At 41.8% G+C, this 18,939-nt stretch overlaps 1 protein-coding gene across 1 annotated transcript in view; it reads left to right on the plus strand.

The window, feature by feature from the left end:
* DOCK8 (dedicator of cytokinesis 8) overlaps nt 1–12,754 on the plus strand; it is a 239,907-nt gene extending 227,153 nt beyond the window's left edge. Inside the window, exons 47-48 of the mRNA XM_031654757.1 lie at nt 10,736–10,906; nt 11,375–12,754. Coding sequence (XP_031510617.1) covers nt 10,736–10,906; nt 11,375–11,435 — 232 coding nt within the window. The 3' untranslated portion in view covers nt 11,436–12,754. The remainder of the gene's footprint in view (nt 1–10,735; nt 10,907–11,374) is intronic.
* Nucleotides 12,755–18,939: the final 6,185 nt, after the last annotated feature.

Consider the following 18,939-nt stretch of genomic DNA (forward strand, 5'->3'; position numbering starts at 1 on the left):
ATAAAGGTGACTAAAGGTTAAAGTTTGCTAAATTCAGTGAAAACTCATCAAAATGCTAGCATTTGTGAGGTTAGAGATATCTCCTTCACAGGCTTTTGTGAGAGGTCCACAACTTTGCTACATATACATGAGACACACTGTGCCCGTCAAGGAATCACAGCCACTTGGTAATAGGATGTGTGTGTGGCCTTGTGTGTTTGCATTTGTGCGTGTGTGTGAACATACTCACAGATTATCTTGATTAATGTTTTGATATTTGAATTGTTTCCTGTATTTGACAACAATTCTGACAAAAAAAGTAGATTTTTTTTTCAGTACGTATTACATATCTTTTAAAAGGCTAGAAAATTATTTGGGGAATTATTTTATTATTTCATTTTATTTTGAGACAGGGTCTCACTCTGTCACCCAGGCTGGAGTGCAGTGGCATAATCTCGGCTCACTGCAACCACCACTTCCCAGGCTCAAGAGATTCTCCCCGCTGAGCTTCCCAAGTAGCTGGGACTACAGACGTGCACCACCACACCTGGCTAATTTTTGTATTTTTTAGTAGAAATGGGGTTTCACCATGTTGGCCAGGCTGGTCTTGAACTCCTGACCTCAAATGATCCACCTGCCTCGGTCTCCCAAAGTGCTGGGATTACAGGCATAAACCACCATGCCAGCCCTATCTTTTATTTTTTGTGGAGACAGGGTCTCACTATGCCATCTAGACTGGTCTTGAACTCCTGGGCTCAGAGATTGGGGGCTTTTAAAATTTTTTTCATATATTTTTATTTAAGATTAATTACGGTTGAAGGCTTCCAAAGTTGACAATGCCCCAGGACCTCTAAAAGGACCTACGAAATGTTTAAAGAGCACTCACTATATTCCAGGCACAATATTAGTTATGGGAATACAGAGATCTGACTTGTTCCTCTGTTCTTGATGACAGGACATAGCTCTGCATGGCTGAATAACACAATGCAGCATACGCACAGAACTTTAAGAATGACTACCTACAGGAATATAGAGATCAGAAAAGAGAAATCAGTTTCAGGCTGGAGCGTTTGTGGGAGGCGTTATGGAAAAACACCACTTAAATCTTGTCTTAACTATATAGGTGGAAGACAGGCACTAGTGGGGAAGAGGGAGCCATGACAGTGACCCTGCCTGATCCAAGGTTTCATTTTAAGCTGTTTTAGTTACCCATGGTTTGAAAGTATTACAATAAGATATTCTGAGAGAGAGAGAGAGACCACATTCACATAACTTTTATTTCAGTATATTGCTATAATTGTTGTTAATCTCTTACTGTATCTAATTTGTAAATTAAGCTTTATCATAAGAATGTATATATAGGAAAAAAACATAACATATGCAGGGTTCGGTACCATCCGCTGTTTCAGGCATCCCCTGGGGGTCTTGGAACCTATCCCCGGGGATGAGGAGGACTGGGTACCAGTGAGTGGAACAGCAGGACCACGAGACTCTGTCAGGAATGCCTCTGATGCACCGGACTCCTCTAAGTCCACCTGGAGCAGCATGTTCTCATGAGCATGCTAGGACAAGGAGGAAAGATTGGAAACATGATAATATCAGTAAATGAGGCTATGAATAGAATTTAAATGCATAAGAAAACTTGTCAAGAGAGTGATTTTCATTTACTTAAGTTTGCCTCAATTTTTTCTACTAGTTATAAATCTTGCAATCTAGTATCTCATGGGTACGATCCTTTCCATGACTCCACCTAGGTAAAATGTACTTACAAAATCCCTACTAAACATGTGTTTCTCATTAGCTCCCAGCCCCAGGAAAAGTTACTCCCAAAAGAAACAGAACCCAGTAAAACTAGTCCCAGGCAAGAGATACAAGAGTAAATGGACTTTCCTAGGATTGGTCCTTTTACAAAGTCATGCATTAGAGTTTCGATAATGATGCTATCATTCTCCCCAGATGGCCTGCAGAAATGTTGGATTTTCAAAATCAAATTCACCATTTTCAATGTTGTTCTCCTGCCCTTTTAATGGTGATTCCACATGGGAACCAGTCCCACCTTTCTCCCTGCTGGCTGGGCTGCTGCATTGTTCTAGGAATGCCAGGAGACTGTCAGTGCTTCCCAAACTTCACTGTTCTTATAAATCACCTGAGGATTTGTCAAAATGCAGATTTTGGCCTGATGCAGTGGCTCTGCCTCTAGTCCCAGCACTTTGGGAGGCTGAGGTGGGAGGATTATTTGAGCCCAGGAGTTCAGGACCAGCCTGGGCAACATGACGAAACTCCGTCTCTTTAAAAAAATAGAAAAATGTAGCCAGGCGGGGTCGTGGTGTGTGCCTGTAGTCCCAGCTACTCGAGAGGCTGAGGTGGGAGGATAGCTTGAGCCCAAGGAGGTCAAGGCTGCAGTGAGCCATGATTGTGCCACTGCACTCCAGCCTGGGTAACAGAGCAAGACCCTGTCTCAAAAAAAGAAAAATAAAAATGCAAATTCTGATTCAGTAGGTCTGGGGTGGGTCCTGAAGCACTGCATTTCTAACAGTCCCCAGGTGATGCTGCTGCTGCTACACTGGACCAAACTTTGAGTGGAGAGCCTGCAAAGATTGCTTAATTTCCTCCCTTTCACATTTTCTCCCTATTACCTCTCCTTCCTTCCCTAAGGGCTTAATTTCTGAGGCCATCTTTATCATCATTTACCTCTTTTGTCTTCTGCTTCCTCCCTTCAAAAAAGCAAACATGCTCAAACTGCTGCACTTGGAACCAACTATAGATGTCAGTTCATCCATTCATTTGGCAATTATTGAGCTCCTACTTTGTGCCAGGCACTGTGCTGCATATGTGAAAGGATGAAGTCCCAAAACTAGTGGGACAAGGCTGCAGGCAAAACAGTACTGCTGCTCATGATTCATCTCTGTGTGCAAACGCAGCAGTTGGCCTGCCCTCCACTTTATTCCACAGAGATCGGAAGGCATGGGTGAGAGTGTGCTGATGGCTGCACAGCTGTGTAAATTTACTAAAACTCATCAAACTCTACACGTAAAATGGGTGAATGTTACGGTATGTAAATCGTACCCTGAATACAGGTGGTAGATGAGGTGCCTCTGTGGCTTAATTGCTTCTCAAGTCCAATCTGGAAATTACAGCTTTTAATGAATAGAGTAACTATTTTTTCACGTTGTTTGCACTGGTATATTTTCTCCTCCACTCTGCTAACAGACAGCAGAAGTGACGCAGAAGTGGAAAATGTTTGGGGCTTGAACAACTCTCAGGTTTCCCCTTTGGTAAGCTCCAGCTTCTCAGCAGACTTGGACTGTAGATCGATAAGCCCAGATTTCCAAGGTGACCATAAATGAGCCTTCTCTTGCTGAGAGCTCATAGCGGAAATGTTTGCATGCCTGGCCCACTGTGTCTAGTGCCACCACTGGGCAGCAACCTTTCTGACTCAGCTGTAGTGGAAGCAGAAACAGCCATAAAGAATCCTGGCAGCCTGACTTGCTGCAGCCAGCACTCGTCCAGCCAGTCCTGCAACTCTTCAGACTGTTACCAAGCTGGGACCTCAATCTGCTTCTGTCTTTTCCTGCAATCATAAAAAACATCTCAGGTTCAGAAGCCAAGACAGAGAGATTCAATGTTCTATCTTCCTCTTCTGCTCCCCCAAACACCCTGACCATTTAGGTTTTTACATTTTCTCCTTTATACTTATCTGGACTTTCTCATTCCTATACAGACTAAGTGATGTTAAATTTGTTTTTAATTTAAATAAAAGATAGTAGTACTAATTGGCACCAGTTACAGCTTGCCTTTAAGAGAAGTAGCTTCAGGTATGCCCTGAAAGGGTTCTGCAGCATATATGTGGTCATAGGCTAAGAGAACAGGCTGTTGAGTGGTGGTGTTTTTAAACTGGAGTTGGGGGTCTATGAAGAGGAAGGAGAAGCAATTTGTCCGAGTAGCCAAAGGGCAACCAAATGTGTAGAGTGTAGGTGGAAACAGAAGCAGTAGTTTTTAACTTGAGACCAAGGTCATATGCCTGGCTTATAGCTGGAAATGGGGAAATGGCTTTCCTAGGTAGTATATATGGCATTGGGGTTGGGAATACGGGCACTCAAGCCAGATTGCCTGAGTTCAGATTCCATTCTGCCTTAACTAGATATGTGACCTTGAGTAAGTTACCTACCCTCGGTTTCCCCAGATGTAAAATGGGAATAATAATTCTAACTATCCCCCTTGTAGTTAATGTCAGAATAAAATCAGTTAATACATGAAACTTAGAATAAGACTTCGTACATACTAAGTGTAACATTATTCATTGGGACAAATGGGGAACTGATGGATTTGAGTGGGAAATAGAGAATTAATCTGACTTAAATACAGAGATTGTCTATCCATGATTTGTCTGTCTTTATAAAGTTTGAATCATAAGACACAGTGATGCCTGTGAGACATTGGCCTGGGAGCAGCAGGATTCTGGGTTTATATCCAACTGTGCTATCCCACAGCCATGTGACTGGACAGGGCACTTCGCCTCTTTGCATGTTAGTTTCATCAGCTATGAAATAAAGAGACTAGAACACAGCAGCTCTAATAGTTTATCATTCTCATATTCAATAGATCAATAAGCCCAGATAGTTCATTTACTTAGACTGGATCTGTCAGGCATAATACCACCACCGTGTGCTCTGGCTTTAGCTATGTGCAGAGACTGTTCTGAACATTTGATAAGTATCAACTAATTTAATCTTTACATTAATTTATGGCATAGGCTCTTACCACTCTTATATCACAGATGAAGGAACTATGACACGGAGAGGTTAAATAGCTTGTTTAAAGTTGCAAAGCCAGTAAGTAGCAAAGCGGGATTCAGAGTTGAGCACTCTGGCTCCAGAGTCCATCCTCTTAATTGCCATGCTGAGCTGTTCCCTCTAGTGACTATATTCAGTTGCTAGTAACAGAAGTTACGAGTAGCTTAAATAAGAAATGTATTTTTCTCTCACATTAAATAAGATTGGAGGTAGTCGATGTAGAGCTGTGTAGTGGCCTCATAAAGTCATCAGAGACCCTGGTTCTTTTCCTTTCCTTTGTCATGCCATCCTGGTTATAGTGCACCCCTTCTCATGGTCATGATATGGTTGCCAGGGCTCCAATCATTGTGGCCACATCTAGGCAAGTGTCAGGAGTAGAAATGAGGAAAGAGCAAAAAGATATGCCCCTTTCCCAGTGACTTCACCTATATTATCAGCTATCCCTACCTGCATGGGAGGCTAGGAAATGTAAGTTTTCAGGTGGCCACACTGCCTGGAGTTCTGCTAGAGAAGAAAGAATGGATATTGAGAAAACAACTAACAAATTTTTTTCTGCCACATTGAGGAACCAATGCGTGGGCTGTGCTGAAAAAGGGGGGCCAAGACTGCGTACAGTGGCTACGCCTGTAATCCCCGCACTTGGGAGGCTGAGATGGGCGGATTACTTGAGTTCATGAGTTCAAGACCAGCCTGGGCAACATGGCAAAACCTCGTCTTTACAAAAAATACAAAAAAATTAGCTGGGTGTAGTGGCGTGCCTATAGTTCCAACTGCTCAGGAGGCTGAGGGGAGAGGATCACTTGAGCCCAGGAGGCAGAGGTTGCAGTGAGCTGAGATCACACCACTGCATTCCACCCTGCATGACAGAACGAGATCCTCTCTCTGAAAAAAGGGGGCACCAAGAGATGCAGAGAGGGTAAGGGCTGCATGACTACTCTCTCTGTAGGAGACCTTAACTCTATACATGGAGGCCCCAAAATGTTACTGTCATTAAAAGCCAGGAATCCTTTTCCAGAGGTGCAACTTCTTGCCCTTTCTAATCCCTATCAGTCTGGTTTCTGTAGGATTTTGACTACTAGAAAACCCTAGGCATATTCGTTCTAAGAAAATACTTGAATTCAGTGAATTTACCAACAAAGGGAGCATTAAAGGATGTGAGGGAAGTCTGGGATGGTTGTATCACTGAGTGAGAGCAGCACAGATGTTTGTGGACCTAATGAGAATGTTACAGAAAAGACCATTTTTTAAAAGTTGTTTGCAGTGTCATTTTATGATCTTGTGTACATTTTCCAAGAGATATGGCTATTCTCTAGGAGGGATATTTAGCACATGGCCCTCTTTAGCTTAGGGATTTAAATTAACATAGTAGAAATTATTTCAATTTTAATCAAATAAACTAGAGAATATAACCCAAATGACTGAAAGGAAGAAATATAGAAAAAGGATATAAAGTAATTTTATGCATTATAAAAGTTTAAAGACATAAAGTAATATTACTACATAAAATCTAAATTTTTTACTCTAGCTATTAATATATTTGTCTTTACAGAACACCACATTTATTAATTGCTATGTAACAAACTACCTCAAAATTAAGTGGCTTAAAACAAAATTTAATTATTATTGTGGTACATAATAATTTTTGCTTTCCTCATTTCTACTCCTGATACTTGCCTAGGATGTGGTCATGATGGCTGGGGCTCTAGCAGCTGTATTGTGACCATGAGAATGGTTGTGCTATAACTTGGGGTTGGCTGGGCTCAGCTAGGTGGTTTTTGCTTGAAGTCTCTCACTCAGTTGCACTTAGCCAGTGGCTAGGACTTGAATTACCGGAATGCTTCCTCACTGATGTCTGGTGTCTGGGCTGAGAATACTCAAACAGCAGGGGCTCCTCCTCTCTCTAACTCTCCTTCTTTCCACATGGTCTCTCCTACATGACAGCTTTAGGGTAACTAGACTTGTCACAGGATGGTTCAGAATTCCTATAGTACACAGAGAGAGAAACAGAGGCCATATTATCTTTTATTAGCCAGTCACATAGTACCACCTCCACCACATCCTGTTCATTGTGGCTGTCACAAAGAACCACCCACATCTTGATGGGCGTATGGGCAAGGTTCTAGGAGAGCACATTATTCTTGTGGCCATTTTTAGCAAATACAATCTGCCACACTCCAGAAGCACCAGTCTGCCTTATTATCACAGCTTCTCATTTAATTCTCCCAGCAACCCTAGGAGATTATATGAGCTTATTTTCCCCATTTTCCAGATGAGAAAATTGAAGATTTTTATGGTTAAGTCATCCTGCTAATGAGTAGCACCTGGTTTCAACCCCAGTTCTGTCTGCATATGAAGGATTTAACTCAGTCAAGGGCACATGGTAAGCCATCAGTATGTGTTAGCTAACTACTACTACTTCTGCAAGGATTAAGGAGAGTTTAGTTAATTCTACCAAAGTTGTCAGAGTTGACTTCCCCAAATTAGCTGTTAGCTTTGGCAGGCCTCATCCTACCTCCTGTAGTCTGCCAATGTTATAAACTTGGGCCTTAAAGTCATCCTGAAACTGATTTTATTTTATACATGGTGGTACTTGTAACTGTTAGTTAACAAGCAATAAAAAGATAATAATAAGGGGTGATATAGATTTCTCAGGATTCAAAGGCCATATACCTTCCCTTCTATTTCTTCCCTAAAACCTTTAATTCGTAACCTTAGGTATCCTATAATTTGCTTCAATTAATGTCAAACTTAAAAGATAGGTGAAAATCCAGTTAAGGGAGTTCTTTTGGATTCTGTGTGAGTTAAATCAAGTCCTCCTTCTATAGTAGGCTAATTCCATGATGAAGCTGTGGTCGTAGGTTTATTTTTGCCTAGCCAGGTAGCTTTTCCTTGCCACATGCCATCCTCTTCCTCTTTGACTGTCATCCTGAAAATGTGTTCAGTGTTAAGAGAATTTGATAACAATGTCTGGGTATCTCCATAATGTAGCCCAAATCTAGTACCACTATTAGGAAAATAATGTAAGCCATATTGAGCACCCAAATCTTATTCATTTGAAGGATAATATAATTATTACTAATTATTACATGTTAGGAAACATACAGTCATTATTCTATCCCTTTAAGGTTTATTGATTTGTAAGTTCCCTTGGGTAGAAGAGCATAAAACAAAAGACAAGACTTTATCATGTTTAAATAACGTGATTTTCTTCTTTGGCGTGTACCATACTATGTAGGAGACAGGGAAAACACCAGGTTTAACAGTCCACAAGCCAGATAACCATGATGAGTTCTGAAGATTTTCTCTTTGTTTTAATGCTCTGCAGTTTTGCCATGACAAGGCTGGATATAGAACTGTTGTTGTTCATTACAGGATTTATATCTCTCTTCAACTCTATAAAATTATCAGCTGGGGGCGGTGGCTCATGCCTGTAATCCCAGCACTTTGGGAGGCCAAGGCGGGTGGATCACGAGGTCAGGAGATTGAGACCATCCTGGCTAACACGGTGAAACCCCATCTCTACTAAAAATACAAAAACTTAGCTGGGTGTGGTGGTGGGCACCTGTAGTCCCAGCTACTTGGGAGGCTGAGGCAGGAGAATGGCATGAACCCAGGAGGCGGAGCTTGTAGTGAGCCGAGATTGTGCCACTGCACTCCAGCCTGGGCAACAGAGTGAGACTCCATCTCAAAAAAAAAAAAAAGAAAAGAAAATTATCAGCTGTTCTCTCTTTAAATATTGCTTCCCTCTCATTTTCCATTCCCTAGGAGATTCTATTAGATGTGTGTTGGATCTGCCTTATATGTGTATGTCTCTTAACCAATTTTTTCATATATTTTATTTTTTAAATCTCATTGGTGATTTCCTTGGATCTGTCATACATTTAATTCTCCAGTTATGTCTAGTCTATTATTTAACCTTTAACCTGTCCATTGAGGTTTTTCTCTTTTAGCAACAGCATTTTTTATTTTTACTTTTATTTATTTATTTATTTATTTATTTATTTATTTATTTTGGTGAGACAAGGTCTGGTTCTGTCACCCAGGCTGGAGTGCAGTGGCATGATCTTGGCTCACTGCAACATCCACCTCCCAGGCTCAAGCCATCCTCCCACCTCAGCCTCCCAAGTAGCTGTGACTGCAGGCACCTGCCACCATACTCAGCTAATTTTTATATTTTTTGTAGAGATGGGGTTTTGCCATGTTGCCCAGTCTGGTCATTAACTTGTGAGCTCAGGCAATCCACCCACCTTAGCTTCCCAAAGTGCTAGGATTACAGGCATGAGGCACCACACCCAGCCTAGTGACTGCATTTTTCTTTTTTCTAGAAGTTCTGTTTGGTCCTTTTCTGAACTTTTCCTGGTCTCTTTTTTCATATTCCCTGTTTATTTGTTTTTATCATGGATTGTGTACCTTTTATTTATTTATTTTTTTCTAGTTACACGGTTACTTAGGATTTTATACATTTTATTACCTCTCTATATTAACTTTGGTTTTTTACATTGTTTTATTATCTCTAATTCTTATTGGACTAATTCTTTTGTTTGATGCATAGTTTTCCCTCTTGGTGGTTGGTTTCCTCATATGGTTTATAATTTTTTATTGTGAGCTCATCTTTGGCGGGAGTGGCCCATATGCCCTGATTGAGAATGTGTTCCTCCAGAGCAACTTTATGTTGGTTTGTCTGAGCCGTAGCAATTTCAATAATCTTGGACTGGCTTTTAAGTTATTTACTCACTTTGAAGCACATACAGTCAAGGAATGTACATTTGTAACTTATACCACGTGTGGTGCAAGCCTAGAATTTCCATTTCTCAAGATGACTTTCTTTCCCATGAATGTCCCTAAGCTGATAGCAAGTTTCATTCTGCCTCTCTGGATAGCTTGCAGCATTTTTCTAAACCCCCTTTCATAGATGGGGTAGCTTTTCAAGGCTCTGGACGATATGCAGGTGGTATATCCAGAATCTCCCTTTGCCCTGGCCAAGGCCGGATCGCTAATCTTGTGTGAGCTTTGAAACCCCTTGCCCCCCGCACATAGACCTATATGCAGTCCTAAAATCTTAATGGACAGTCCTACTGACAGCTGCCTTGCCGCCTGCTCCTGCAATCACTCTAGCTTTGATTTTTCTCTTTCTTTCTGGCACCTGGTGTTCCCCTTTCTCTTTCAACAAGTGTTTGCTGTGCTTTCCTAGCACTTCCATATGTGTGTAGCAGGAGGGGGCTGAATGCCATCTGCTGTGTCTGCCATGTTGCTGTAAATCACAGTGAGATTTTGTAAGTATAACAGCTTCCATTCTGCAGTGTCTTGAGTTTGACTCTTAGATCCATCACTTCCTCACAGTGTTATCTTGGGCAAGCATCCTAACATTTCTGAGTTTCAGGAACAAAATAGAAATAAATGCTGACTTTTTAGGGTTGTTGGGAAAATTAAACAGATAATGCTGGTAAAACTTCTTGAAACTTCTTCTGGCACATAGCAAATCAGAGGTTCTCAGTTCTGGCTAGGTTGGCTTCAGTATCCCCTGGGCAACTTTTCACAATTAGACATTTCTGGGCCAGAAGCAGTGGCCCACACTTGTAGTCCCAGCTATCCAGGAGGCTGAAGTGGGAGGATCACTGGAGCCCAGGAGGTCGAAGTTTGCCATGAGCCATGATCACGCCACTGCACTCCAGCCTGGGTGATACAGTGAGCCCCATCTCAAAAAATAATAAGGTTAAAAAAAACACACACACACATATGCACAGAGATTTCTGGGTGCTACCCCTCAGCAATTGTGATTCATTAAGTCTGAGATAAATCCCAGAAATCTGCATTTTGAAAAGCTCCACAGGTAACCCCGGTATGTCACCCAGATTGAAAGCGCTCTTAAAGTTATTCAAAAAATCGTAAGTAGTTTCATTGTTCTCAGATTTCTAAGCACTTCGAAGTCATTTATTTCTCCCACACTGATATTTTCATCTCAGATGTGGTGAAGCCGTAGAGAAAAACAAGCGTCTCATCACGGCAGACCAGAGGGAATATCAGCAGGAACTCAAAAAGAACTATAGCAAGCTAAAAGAGAACCTCAGGCCAATGATCGAGCGGAAAATTCCAGAACTGTACAAGCCAATATTCAGAGTTGAGAGTCAAAAGAGGTAAGAACAGGGCAGAGGAGGCCTCTTCCTGGGGGATAAAGGGCAGCACATGGGACCCAGCACCTTGGGGCATGCTCTGCTGCACTTGGGGAGCTGCAGAACCTCCAAAGGGTAGAAGAGGGTCCTGCAATCAGAAAGGCTACCAGAGCGTGATTCATTCTGCCTCCATCCTCCCCATCCTTGCTCCTTGATCTCTCCCAGACACCTTGGTGTTGGTCTTGTGCCCGGGTATTCCCAGGGCTGAAGGATGGCCTGTGTTGGTTTTTCTGTTTGGTTGGTTGGTTTGTATGTTTGTTTTGGCACAGTGTGAAGGGGTCGCAGACCTTTCACTTATTATTTGCTGAGTTCTCCATGACTGATGTCCATTTCTACCGGGTGATCCATCCCCAACCCTTTCTAAAAGGCTAATTGATCTTTCTTGCTTCTGTATGCTCTTTCCCTCTCTTCCCTCTCTTTTCTTAATTTCAGGGACTCCTTCCACAGATCTAGTTTCAGGAAATGTGAAACCCAGTTGTCACAGGGCAGCTAAGAAAAGCCATCTTCATTCGTGGAGACTGTGGCCCTGCAACTCTGCAGAAGGACTCACTGGTACTTAAAAAATGGGACATTTGCCACCCAGGACCGACTGTATACTCTCCCATCAGCCAGCACTCTGGAAGCTTTGGGATCCAAAGAACCATGGAATTATACTCAAATGGACTCTGACCAGATTTTTGCCATACTAGGGGGTGGCGGGATGGAGAATGGGTACTCAGGCATGACTGTGTATTTATTAAAGTGTATTTTTTCACAATGTACCAAACAAGGCATAAGCAGCTTCTCCTGCTGACTGGCCAATCACTGCCCATCTGAGAGATAATTTCCTCTGGCCCATATTGAATTTATTGGAGTAACTCAAAATGCCTGAGGAAAAATGGAAAAATTATCCACCAATCGATTCAAACTGAACTTCACTCTTTATAGGAAGGGAAGGTGAAGTTGTAGGAGTACGAAACATTTTCAGTAAATCTGCAAAGGGAAGTCTTACTACAATTCTAAAAATCATCATGGTTGGAAATTTGGGAGTAGATTATTTGTGAACTTGTTACCCTTTTGGTAATGGTGGACTAATTGTTGTATAGTTATTTTTGTTTTATTATTACTGTTATGTTAAGTTAATTTAACATGCATTTATAGAGGAATACATTCAAAGCACTGATGTAGGAGATACACGGTACTTAGAGCAGTCAGCCAAAAATCACAGATACTGCTTTCACTTAAATGGAAACAATGCTCCAATAATACTTTGCTTTTTTTCTTATGTCACTGTTGCATACTATCTATTTTTCTCCTCTCTGGGACCAAGTTTCTTTTTCTAAAGCAATAATATCTCTGTTTTCATTTTAGTACATTGTGCTCTCTGTCAGCATATGTATATTAGCTACAAAATATATTCAACTTTGACTTCTTTTGACAATGTACTTTAGGAAAAAGAGGAACAAAGACATTATTTGAGAATTAAATTATATATTTTTAATATGACTGATGACCTTGACTGATAATAAAGATGTAATAAGAATTGTAAGCTAAATGTTTCCCTTTGCAACTCATGTTTTGTGTTTTGTTTTGCTGACAACTCATAATGTTTTGTAAAGCACTTCAGAGAGAAGACAGATGCATCATCCTGGCCTCCATCAAATAACAATATCCAACAGTATCTTCTGCAATGTTTAACCCTGGTAGTCATGAACGATGACTTAGTTCGGATATTTCAGAACTTTTTGTTTATACCATCAGGTATGCATGAATTTATAGACTGAAAGAGGACTTTAAAAATAATAATTAAAACTCACCAGTTTAAGTGCTAAACTTTTTATTTTTTAGGTATTTGGGGAAGAACTCTTTTTACAGTATATTATACACCTAACTGCTTTTTAAAATGAGTACACATGACATATTTTAATTCCATATGTATTTCCCTACTCTTTGGGAGACACTGGGTTGAGACCAAGGTCAAAAAACATTGTAACTGCCCTCCAAATCATCTCCGTTCCTTGAGGAAGATCATATACATGTGTAGTAGCCACAGTACAAAATAGACTAGAACAGAGCCCATAGCATGTAACCTTTTCCTGACTAACTCAAGGATGGCCATTTATACCATCAACACCTATTATATTAGATTCTGCCCTATAACAATAAGGGTTAGATGCTAAGTTATGTAATCCTGGACCTTAACTCTAATAGCCATAATAACCCTAGTAACCTAGAATATTCCTGATTAAATATCCCCTGCTTTTAGATACCTGGGGTCCATTTGGGTTTGTTTTTTGCAATCTCTTTTGTGCTACAATAGGTATATTTGCTTCATGAGCGCAGGAACAGGTTTACTGCTGCATTCTTATCCCCTAACCTCACACTCAAACACAAAAAAGATACCCAATAAATATTTGTTGATTCACTAAATGAATGAATGATGAGTAGACCTGCTTCTAGAAGTGCACTGACCAATAAGAAAGTAAGGCAAGCCACATATATAATTTTTAAAATTCTAGTAGCCGTATTAAAAATAATAATAGGCCAAGTGCCGTGGCTCATACCTGTAATACCAGCAATTTGGAAGACCAAGGTGGGCAGATCATTTGAGCCCAGGAGTTTGAGACCAGCCTGGGCAACATGGCTAACCCCATCTCTACCAAAAAAATATAAAAATTAACCAAGTGTGGTGGCATGTGCCTGTAGTCCCAGCTACTTGGGAGGCTAAGGTGGGAGGATCACTTGAGCCCAGACGGTTGAGGCTGCAGTAAGCCATGATCGTGTCACTGCACTCCAGCCTGGGTGACAGAGTTAGACCCTGTCTCAAAAAATAATCATCATCATAAAAAGAAACCAGCAAAATTAACTTTACTAGTATATTTAACCCAATATATATAAAATATTATTTCAATATGCTGCCACTATAAAAAATTATTTTACAGTCTTTTTTTTCCATATTAAGTCTTCAAAAATCTGATGTGTAGTTTATACTTACAGCACATTGCAGTTAGGACTGGCCACATTTTAAGTGCTCAATAGCTAGATGGGGCTACTGGCTACCATACTGGATAGTGCCATTCTAGAAGCTTTCAGCTTTTTTAACTTGATGCCTCTGATTTGTGGGCACAGAATATAGATAACCAAAGAAGTGGGACTAGTGTCTAAAGTAAGAATGATAGAGTATAATTGAGAGCCCCATGAGCCTACCTAGGAGAGAGACTTGTGGGGTTGGAGAATAAGGATTTGTCAATATTGGCTCTAGCTGTTCACACTCTTTCTGGGCTAACTCCCAGATAGTTTCTCAACTCCAGATAGTTAAGTGGGGAGCATGGCTGCACTTTTTAAAGTGATGGCATAAAAAAAGATATTGAATGTTGGTCCTCTGATTATATATTCATAATGCAGTTAGAAAAGAAGCATTTTAAGAATCTCTAAGAGTAAAGCAAATTAGTACCTTTGTTTCCTGAAAATTAAAGAAACTTGATATGCCATGTTAGCCCTCTTCATTTTATTTGGAAAACTCTTCTGTGAAAGCTCATTAGAGAAAATCTTCTGATTAGCTTCATGCCTCCCCTCCTTCAGCAAGGTCAAAGGTGCAGTTGTCACTATCACAGAAGAACCTCACGAAAATTAAACATGAACATACTGCACAGATCTGATTGGGTTTGTCATGCCACACATTGTTTTAAATTCCATAATTCTATTCTATAAAGAGTGTTTTCCATGGCAATAGATCTGTTTTCAAAAGAAAACAAAATTTAGAGTTGTCATTGGTAATTGTGGTTGCAAGTATGCTTTCAAAGACCAGGAACTTTTGTTTTGCTTTGAATGTATTTTTTTCTTCTTCTTCTTTTTGAGATGGAGTCTTGCTCTGTTGTCCAGGCTGGAGTGCAGTGGCGCCATCTCCACTCACTGCAAGCCTTCTGGGTTCACGCCATTCTCCTGCCTCAGCCTCCCGAGTAGCTGGGACTACAGGCGCCCGCCACCACGCCTGCCTAAATTTTTGTATTTTTTAGTAGAGACGGTTTTACTGTGTTAGCCAGGATGGTCTCAATCTCCTGACCTCATGGTCCACCCGCCTTGGCCTCCCAAAGTGCTGGGATTACAGGCGTGAGCCCCCGCGCCCAGTCTTGAATGCATTTTTAAATGTTTGTTATCTCAAATGCTGTAAAACTATTACTGATTATGTATCATTTTGCAAACAAACCTAAAGGTTATAAATATATTCTTAGAATTCAGGGTATGGCCGGGGTATGAACGTCCTGTATTTTTGTGTATGTGTGTGCTTAAAGCAATACTTCCCATTGCCTTAGATAGGTAGGATTCAACTGGCAATCTTTTTTTCATAAGTGATAGAAAACCAAAGTCAAATTGGCATTTTTAAAGGGGGTGGTAGAGTTTAGTAGTTCACTTAGCAGAATAATTCAGAGATAGCATTGATTCAGACCCAGCTTGATTCAAAATCATGTCCTAAGTCCATTTTCCATCTCTGCTTCCTCTTGGTTGGCACTCACCCTCAGGCTTTCAGCAGTGCTCCCTGGAAATTCTGGGCTCATCCATCATGGCATTAGCAGCCCTGAGCTTCACAATCCCATACCACCACTCCCCACAAAGAAGACAGCTTCTGTGTCCCAGAATTCCCAATGGAATTCCTTGGGTTCACTCTGATTAGAATGGCTCATGCTAACCAAGGTTCTTCCCTCAAGCTACAAGTTGGGTCAATACTGAAACCATATGGCTGACAATAGGGGGACTGAGAGTTCTTTGGAGAATCAAGAAGGGGAAAGACAGTTAAACCACAAGGCTCACTACAGGAGATTTTGCTTTAAAGCAGATGCAGTCAGAAGAAATTTATGTAGAGGCAAAGATTACAATCTAATTCATATAATATTCACCATCACTGGCCTTGTAGGACCATCCCCAGTAGAGGATTTGCAATATATGAAGAAGGAAGACTTGGGGTTTAAATCCTGAAGAAAAATGGGAATTGGAATAGATGGGTGGGGGAGGGAATGTCTTGCTGTACCAGTAATTCATTTTCTGGAGTGTCTTACCAAAAATGGTGCAAACGACCGGGAATCAAAACTAGAGAGCTAGATGGAGTTGGGGGGGCGGGAGTGGGAGAAAAATGAAGGCAACAGAAAAATAGAATACAATTATGTTTCAACAGAAAAAGCTAAGCATCAAAATTGTGTCTTTTCTCATCATTGTATCCCTGGTACCTGGCCCAAAGTGGGTGTTCTATGAATGTTTATAAGTAACCAAAGTAATAAATGAAGGTAGCCATCAGTGATGATGTCTGCTAGACTGTTCCTTTTCTGTAGCTCTGAGGTAAAACCAGCTCCTAAAGAAAATTAGTCAACAAGGATCACTTGGTCCCAGAGGAATGACTTTCCATTCACTCTTGACTTTTCCTATTATTAATGCATGGGCAAAATTTAAGAGAATGTTTCCCCTTTCTACTGCTTTCCCTCAAACCTAGATGATAGCTTCAATATTATTTATTTATTTATTTATTTATTTATTTATTTATTTATTTATTTTAGACAGAGTCTCACTCTGTCGCCCAGGCTGGAGTGCAGTGGCACCATCTCAGCTCACTGCAACCTCTGCCTTCCTGGTTCAAGCAATTCTCCTGCCTCAGCCTTCTGAGTAGCTGAGATTACAAGCGTCCACCACCACACCCGGCTAATTTTTGTATTTTTAGTAGAGATGGGGTTTTACCATGTTGGTCAGGCTGGTCTCAAACTCCTGACCTCAGGTGAACCGCCTGCCTCGGCCTCCCAAAGTGCTGGGATTACAGACGTGAGCCAAGCTTCAATATTCTTAAACCCAACCTCACACAGCCTGATTTAAAAACTAAATTTCTGGCCAGGCACGGTGGCTCATGCCTATAATCCCGACCCTTTGGGAGGCCAAGGCTGGCAGTTCACTTGAGCCCAGGAGTTCGAGACTAGTCTGGCAAACATGTCAAAACCCCATCTCCACAAAAAATACAAGAACTACCTAGGCATGGTGGTGCCTGCCTGTAGTCTCAGATAGTAGGGGGGCTGAAGCATGGACCCAGGAGTTCAAGGCTGCAGTGAGTTAACGATTGTGTCACTGCACTCCAGCCTGGGTAACAGAGTAAGACCCGGTCTCAAAAAAACAAGCAAACAAACAAAAACTATCTAAATTTCTGATCATCACTAAGTTTTTAATTATGAAATTACTGGAGGAAATGCAGCATTGCTTTGGTTGAAAACGATTTGGAGAGCTGTACACATTCCTAATCCCTAAGTCCTTGATGCTGCACCCATCTTGAGGAGCAGTGCTCTCTCTGGACCGACGTTACTGAATCCAGCCCAGTGCCTACTTGATTTTTGTGGCATTCGCTTGGCAGCTAGTTTTTACCTTTACTATTTTTACCCCATATTGGGAGAGGACAAATCACTGGTTGCAAGGATAAGGGAGTGATTTTCAAGGCATTATAGCTCTAAAAACCAATTGAGAAATCAGTTCCCTCATCACTTCCTTTATGCAATGAGAGAACACGACACGGATGAACAAATTGTTCTGTTATCCAACAAGATTATCAGGGTTATTAGTGAGATAATAAAAAAGTATGTGTGACTGCCAAAAGTCTCTAGACTAAGGACCAGAAGACCTGGTTTCTTATTCCTTCACTTTCTTGTCCTGCAATTCTGGCAAAGTTACTACACTGCTCTGAGCTTCAGGGTGTTTTCACTGTGAAAGAGGGTGAGAGTTCCTCCACCTTCTTCCAATCTAGTGAGGAAACCCAATGAGATAATGCATGGGAACGTGCTTTGGAAACTCAAAAGTGCTGCCCAAAATGTAAGGTAACACTACTTACAATAGACACTTCCAGAAAGTTCAGCCAACACCCCCACACATTGCATCTGCTTCTGACAACATTAATCAGAATCAGGCCAAAGGTGCAGGCAGGACAGAGGCCTGATTTACCAGAAAATAAATGTCTGGTCTATTCCACTTGTAGTGCCAGTTTACATTGTCTGGCGAGAGCCAGCGACCAGGGCCTCCAAGTAGAAGAAAGAAAGGGTATCAGTGGAACTGATAGGGCATACAGTGGCACCTGGAAACCCAACCTCGCCAGGCTTCCCTGTCTCCTGTGTGCAGCATGTTTGCAGTGCATTCCTTTGGAAGGTAAACACACGGAGTCCCGCAGCCCACCTGTGTCCACCTAGCCTGTAAGTGCTCCCTGAGGGTATCAAAGCACACAGACTATCACTTGAAACGAAGCCACTGGGCAGCAAGTTTTCCCGTTAATAACCAGGAAGAAAGAGAGGACTTGGCAGCCATGACGGATCTGTAATAATTAAACTGACGTTGCTGTTTAGAAGCCTGGGGGTTTCCTGCAGCCTCCCAGGCTCCACGCCAACGGCTCCAACTCTGCAGGCGGGCCGTGAATGTCTCTAGATGCATATTAAGCAAAAAGTTTCTAAAGAGGATCGCGTGGAACCCAACAATTGATTAAGACTCTCAATGGCCCTAATCCACCAAGAATTGAACTAAGAGCTCCCCAGCAAACGCAGCGCTTTAAATGGGGCCTACAGACAGCAAGCACCGCCCGGGGCGGCGGGGAAGGCGACCGGGGGGCGGGGTGGGGGGGGAAAGAGTTACTGCGCATGCGTCCAGGGTGTTTCCGCGCATCGGAAGCAGAAGTGTTCCAACCTATTCAGCAGCGAGTGGTTGGAAACTAGCAAAGTGAGAGGGTGCGCAGCCTAACTGAAGGACTCGGGGAGGCTGTGGGCTTTTTTGCTCAAAACCTGTGAAGCTCTGGGAAAGGAGTAGAAGTCGGAACCAAGTAAAGTAAAATCGTGGCAAGTGGGCATAGTCCTAAAATCTCCCTCGTGAGGCCTTTCCAGTTGGGAACCCAGAATGTGCAGCTCAACGTATGTTTGGAATGAATGGGTGAAAGGAAGCAGGAGGAGGAGGGAGTTCTAGCGAAGACTCCAGATGGAAGCAAGCCATCCCCTGCCTCGAGAAAACACCGCCAC

The sequence above is a fragment of the Papio anubis genome, chromosome 13 (genome assembly GCF_008728515.1).
Source record: "Papio anubis isolate 15944 chromosome 13, Panubis1.0, whole genome shotgun sequence".
Lineage (NCBI taxonomy): Eukaryota > Metazoa > Chordata > Mammalia > Primates > Cercopithecidae > Papio > Papio anubis.